Source organism: Physeter macrocephalus, chromosome 11 (genome assembly GCF_002837175.3).
Source record: "Physeter macrocephalus isolate SW-GA chromosome 11, ASM283717v5, whole genome shotgun sequence".
In the NCBI taxonomy this organism is placed as follows: Eukaryota; Metazoa; Chordata; class Mammalia; order Artiodactyla; family Physeteridae; genus Physeter; species Physeter macrocephalus.
In genome coordinates, this window is record NC_041224.1 from 113,902,000 (window position 1) to 113,908,542 (window position 6,543).

A 6,543-nucleotide genomic window follows, 5' to 3' on the forward strand; every position below is an offset into this window, starting at 1 on the left:
GACAGGTATGAGGTGATATCTTTGTGGTTTTGATTTGCATTTCTCTGATAATTAGCAATGTTGAGCATCTTTTCATGTGCCTGTTGGACATTTGGGTTTTTTTGTTTTGTTCTAATTAATTAATTTATTTTTTATTATTTATTTGGCAGTGTCAGGTCTTAGTTGCGGCACACAGGATCTTCATTGCGGCATGCAGGCCTCTCTCTAGTAGTGGCGCACAGGCTTAGTTGCCCCACGGCATGTGGGATCTTAGTTGTCTGACCAGAAATTGAACCTGCTTCCCTTACATTGGAAGGTGGATTCTTAACCATTGGACCACCAGGGAAGTCCCCTGTTGGGCATTTGTGTGTCTTGTTTGTCTATTCAGGTCTTCTTTCCATTTTTTAAACAGGTTGTTTGTTTTTTTGATATTGAATTATATGAGCTGTTTATGTCTTTTGAATATTAACCCCTTATGAGTTGTATTATTTGCAAATGTTTTCCCCCATTCGGTAGGTTGTCTTTTCATTTTGTTGATGGTTTCCTTTGCTGTGCAATGCTTTGAAGTTTAATTAGGTCCCATTTGTTTATTTTTGTTTCTGTTTCCTTTGCCTTAGGAGATAGATCCAAAATAATATTGCCAAGATTTATGTGATAGAGTGTTCTGCCTATGTTTTTTTCTAGGAGTTTTATGGTTTCAGGTCTTACATTTAGGTCTTTAATCCATTTTGAGTTTATTTTTCTAAGGTGTGAGATAATGTTCTAATCTCATTATTTTACATGTAGCCATCCAGTTTTTCCAGCACCTCTTGCTGAAGAGACTGTCTTTTCTCCATTGTATGTTCTTGCCTCCTTTGTTGTAGATTAATTAACCATAAGGGCATGAGTTTATTTCTGGACTGGGCTCTCTCTTCTGTTCCACTGATGTATGTGTCTGTTTTTTTGCCAATACCATACTGTTTTGATGACTCTAGCTTTGTAGTATAGTCTGAAGTCAGGGTGCATGATACCTCCAGCTCTGTTTTTTTTTTTCTCAAGATTGTTTTGGCTATTTGGGGTCTTAAATGTTTCCATACAAAGTAATACAATTTAATTATTTAATTCATTAAATAATAGTATGTTTATAGTCACAATCAGTAACAAAATCATTTCCTTGTTTTTCTCATTAAAATTTTTTTTCATTCCTCTGATTTCAAAGAATTGGTTTTTGTTCTTCTACTCCATAAATATAAATTTATGGAGAAGTGTTGTGTTTTTCTGCTTTACTTTTACAGTCCTCAGCAAATTTTGGCTTAAAAACAGTCAGTAGAGTTTTACATTTTTTGTGGGAAAAAGTTCACCTTTCCACAGATCACACTGAAGTTTGTTCAAGGAAGATTTAGCTAAAGTTTCTTCATTCAGTTATTCATCAAATGTTTATTATATTTAAGGCACTGTGTGAGGCACAAGGGATACTACAATAAATAAGACACCATCCAGATCCTCCAAAGACTCATAGTCTATTAGGAAAGACAGAGAAGTAATTTAAAATAGCAACAAATTAAAATGAGTGCTACTGGTGATAAATATAAGATGAAATTATAAATTCACAGGAAGGATTTAATTAGGCTTAGAGTGATCTAGAAAGTCTACTTAAGGATCAACAATTGTACATGAGTTTGAAAGATGACTGTGCTTGCCAGAAGCAAGAACTCAAGGAAAAAAACATCACAGATCCAGGGCACTGCAAGTACTTTATCATAACGGAACACAGTAAGGAAGTGCAGAATAGCAGAAAATGAGACTAGAAGAGTAGATGGGGCCAAAAAAAATAATAATGCCCTTGTGAATTATACTTGGTATACAAGTATTATATCTGAATTTTATTCTGTGGATTATGGGAAGTCAGTGCAAGATTTTAAACAGGAGTAATGATCATATCTGAGTTTTTGAAATATCATTCTGGCTGCAGAGAGGAGAAGGATTATATCAGAGGTTGGCAAACTATCTATAGAGGGCCAGATCATAAATATTTGGGGCTTTATGGGCCATGCAGTCTCTGTCACAACTACTCAGCTGTGCTGCTGTAGCATAAAAACAACAGTAAACAACAGGTAAATAAATAAGCATGGCTGTGTTCCAATAAAATATTTTTTAAAAAATGGGTAACAGACTGGATTTGTCCCATGAGCTATATAGTTTGCCAATCCCTGAATTAGATGATTTGTCCCAAAGCAACAAGATCAGTTAGGAAGTGATTGCAGTAATCCAAAAAGTGATAATGAGAGCTTGAACTGAAGCAGTGGACATGAAATCGCAGAGAAGGACATGATTCCAGAAACATTAAGAAGGTAGAAATGTCAGGACTTGATAACTAATTGGATGTTGTGGCTGAAGGGGCAGAAGTCGGGGAGGACTCCAGAGTTTATAGTTTTAGTGATTGGAAAGATCATGTTGCCACCAATAAAAAATGGAAAAAATAAAAGGTCAGGAGATTCAGTGATGCAAAGATTTCACCAGGTCATGAGTTATAGTTTTTTTTTAATTGTTGCAATACAATAAGTATTTTTAATCACAAAATATGTAATAAACATGTTTAATATAAAATTATATTTTTTCCACTTAATCTGTAGACTATTTTGTTCTAGGAAATTGTCTGCTCACTTAAGCTGTAAATGAACTCTCTCACCAGTCCTGTATTACTTAGGTTCCCTTGATAAACAGAAAACTTTAGACTCTCTTGGCCTAACTTTTTCTTTTCATACTGTTTGAGATAAAGAATACTTCTAGCAGTTTCAAATCTACTAAAAACGTGTGAAAACACTTTCTCCTACACCTTGGAGGCCCTGTTTACACAAAATGCTGAGTTGATGGACCATAAATCTCACCCAGTATGGCAGTTCCCAAGTTCCTATATAACACACTTGATCTCTATTGCTTTAGTATGAATGAGTATCATATCATGTGAGAGGAGAATATGTGTGGTGTAAAAACTCAGAGGACAGGGGTTTCCCTGGTGGCACAGTGGGTAAGCAGCCTCCTGCCAATGCAGGGAACGTGGGTTCGATCCCTGGTCCGGGAAGATCCCACATGCTGCAGAGCAACTAAGCCTGTGTGTCACAACTACTGATCCTGCGCTTTTGAGCCTGTGCACCACAACTACTGAAGCCCACGCACCCTAGAGCCCGCACACTGCAGCTACTGAGCCCATGTGCTACAACTACTGAAGCCCGCGTACCTAGAACCCATGCTCTGCAACAAGAGAAGCCACCGCAATGAGAAGCTCGCGCACCGCAACGAAGAGTAGCCCCAGCTCACTGCAACTAGAGAAAGCCCACGTGCAGCAACGAAGACCCAATGCAGCCAAAAAAATAAATAAAACTTCTTTTAAAAATTGAAAAGAGGGCTTCCCTGGTGGCGCAGTGGTTGAGAGTCCGCCTGCTGATGCAGGGGACACGGGTTCGTGCCCCGGTCTGGGAAGATCCCACATGCCACGGAGCAGCTGGGCCTGTGAGCCATGGCCACTGAGCCTGCGCGTCTGGAGCCTGTGCTCCACAACAGGAGAGGCCACAACAGTGAGAGGCCCGCGTACCACAAAAAAAAAAAAAAAAAAAAAATGGAAAGAAAATAGTACACTTGGTATTAAGAGGGATATAAAAATAAAGTAATAATAATGTTTTAAAAAATAAATAAAAACACAGATAAAACTCAGAAAAAAATAAAGCTCTGGAAAATAAATCGTTACCCTATGTATCCTACTTATAGTGATTGTAATTTATAGAAGTCAGTTGTCAGTAACTATAAAGCCAGCTGGTATTATGTCCATCCTCGTTTCTTCTCTTGCTTTTCTTTTTTCTGTTCTGTTAGTTCCTTTCTTATTTCTCTTTTGCTATACCTTTCTTCTCCTTTTCAAGTTTCACTCTCTCTCTTTTCATCTTCTCATCATCTTCCTTATTTCTAGTCCTATTTTTAGCTCCCTTTCTTCATCTAATCAAACACATGTTTTTGTGAGGAACTATCACAACTTTTTTAAAAGTTAACCTTCATTAACTAAGCGTTCCTTTTAAACTGGAAAGAGACAAAGACAGATTGATGGAGAGAATTGTTTTCTGATTTTTTCAACCTAAAGCATGCTATATAATGAGAATATACAAAAGAATACTACTTTAAGTCATTTTATGAGTAGTATATAAGGGATACATCCAGGGTTGGTGGTGCCTAACGCTAAATAGTACAAAATTAAGTATGACAGTAAATAATTACTTTCAACAAAAACAATCAAAACAGACTGAAATTTTTTTTTTTTTTTTTTTTTTTGCGGTACGCGAGCCTCTCACTGTTGTGGCCTCTCCCGTTGCGGAGCACAGGCTCCGGACGCGCAGGCTCAGCAGCCATGGCTCATGGGCCTAGCTGCTCCACGACATATGGGATCTTCCCAGACCGGGGCATGAACCCGTGTCCCCTGCATCGGCAGGCGGATTCTCAACCACTGCGCCACCAGGGAAGCCTGAAAAATTTTTAAAGATTACAAATGCTATATACATCTCAAATACCAGAAAAATAATGTAATATTTTTGTGAATTAACTATGTGACACACCTCTATGATAATTTCCCACCCCCCCATCCTTTGGCTTCATATTCTTCGACTCCTTCTTCAAATGGCAATGAGTTTACAATATTCCCTGTAGAAAGAATAGTCCAGCTACAAGTTTGTGCCCTAAAACAGGAACATGAAATAAGTCCTATCTCATGCAATTCCTATTAATAAAGAACAAAATGAGTAGTACATTTGCAGCTGCCTCTGCTCCATTATCAAATACATTCCTGACAAGAGAAAAACTCCATTTTGATTGGAGTCTGTTTGGAGTGAGAAACAAATCCTATAACTTTTCACATATGATGATTGGAAGAATTTTCCAAAGATCAGTTCTAGTCGATACATTTCCAGCATATTTGTCCTCCACTACCCACATATTACGGTGGAAGGCTTCCGTGATAATTCCAAGCAGAGGGGAAACATTGCAGGCTTAGAGAAAGGGCACGGAAGGACTCTGAACAGTGCTTACTCATCTAATTAATATTTCAAGGAAAGTTGATAGCAAGAAATTGTACTGTCCTGATGATTTACTGAAAATAGTTTACCAGGAGCAACACACTACTGAGAATCTACTAAGCTTCTCAAAAAGCAAACCATTTTCATTTTGAGGAAGGTTTTATTTTTTACATGTTTTTAGAAACTGCTTTTTTTCCGTCAACCTATTTCCATTTTAAGAGTTTGTAGAAGAACAGCTTAAGACCACTCAGTGGTTGTTCTTACCCACTCAGTGGCCTGAGCAGTGAGAGCTGCAGACCAGCCTTCAGTGGGGAACTGCTGAGTAGGCACAGAGGGCACCTGCACACCTTCGGACCAGTCTGCCACTTCAGGTTGAACAGCAGTGAACTCAGGAGCTAGGGTGGTCCATTCACCCTGAAATTCCTCCTTGGTCACAGCCTCCTCAGCTGCCACCTGCTCTTCCTTTTCAATCTCTTCAGGATCTCTGTAGAAGTTGAGATCAGGCATGACCTCCCATGGTTGTTCACAGGAGATGGTCCCACGCATGCGCAGAACTTCCCGGGCAAGCATCCACCACATCAAGCCCACTGAGTGAGCTCCCTTTTTGTTGCATGGGATGGCAATGTCCACATAACACAGAGGAGAGTCGGTGTTACACAGAGCAATGGTAGGCAGGTTAACATAAGAGGCCTCTGTGAGAGGCTGGTGGTTAGCCCTGGGATCAGTAACCCCCAGAAGTCTTGGCTCCCGGAAGGCTGCCTGGATCTGGTTCGTGAAGGTTCCAGGAGTGAAGCGGCCAGCAATAGGAGTGGCTCCAATGGCAGCAGCAAACTTCAGCGCAGCTCACTCGCCAGTTTTCCTGGAGGATATGACACTGACATCAGCTGGGTTTTCAATGGCAACAATGGCATGAGCGGCCAACAGAAGCTTCTCCCAGGTTCTCTTCAGATTTATGATGTAGATGCCATCACTTTTCCTTTTGTAGATGTACTGTTCCATTTGGAAGTCAAGGTTGGTGCTACCTAAGTGGGTTCCTGCTGCGAGGAATACGAGGACATCCTCCTCCTTCATTTGCAGGACATCAAGGGCTCCAAACATTGTGAACGTTTCCATTTAAGTTACGATGGGAATCCAGAACAATGCGGTATGGACCCCTGTCTGGGTAGCGGGGAAAGGAACAAGTTTTTGTTTTTAGTGGTGTTCTGATGTCAGCAAGATTTGGGGAAACAGTCTCCAGTAATTCCAGGTTAACAAACTTTGCCTATTTCCCCCCTTTCCTTTGAAAATCCTGCTGACAGGTAACAATTATCAATTAGTGCACACCAAACTCTAAATAACTGAGAAGAGCATTTCTCAGTCTGTGTTCCTTGGAACACTAGTTTCCAGCAATGTTAGTCGTGTTATATGAAATGCTGCATGCTCTCTCTTCTTTGAGTGTCAGAAGACATATTTGTATGTTAAAGACTCAGTGAATTTTGCATAGATAAACCTATTTAACATTGTTTAATGAAGTTTTTCCCAAATGTGTATG

At 39.7% G+C, this 6,543-nt stretch overlaps 1 protein-coding gene across 1 annotated transcript; it reads right to left on the bottom strand.

The window, feature by feature from the left end:
- Positions 1 to 5,249: 5,249 nt before the first annotated feature.
- On the bottom strand, positions 5,250 to 6,110 carry LOC102995209 (40S ribosomal protein SA-like). Its single transcript, XM_055088798.1, is given in 1 exon segment — positions 5,250 to 6,110. A coding segment is annotated over 1 exon segment (861 nt).
- Between the last annotated feature and the right edge of the window lie 433 nt (positions 6,111 to 6,543).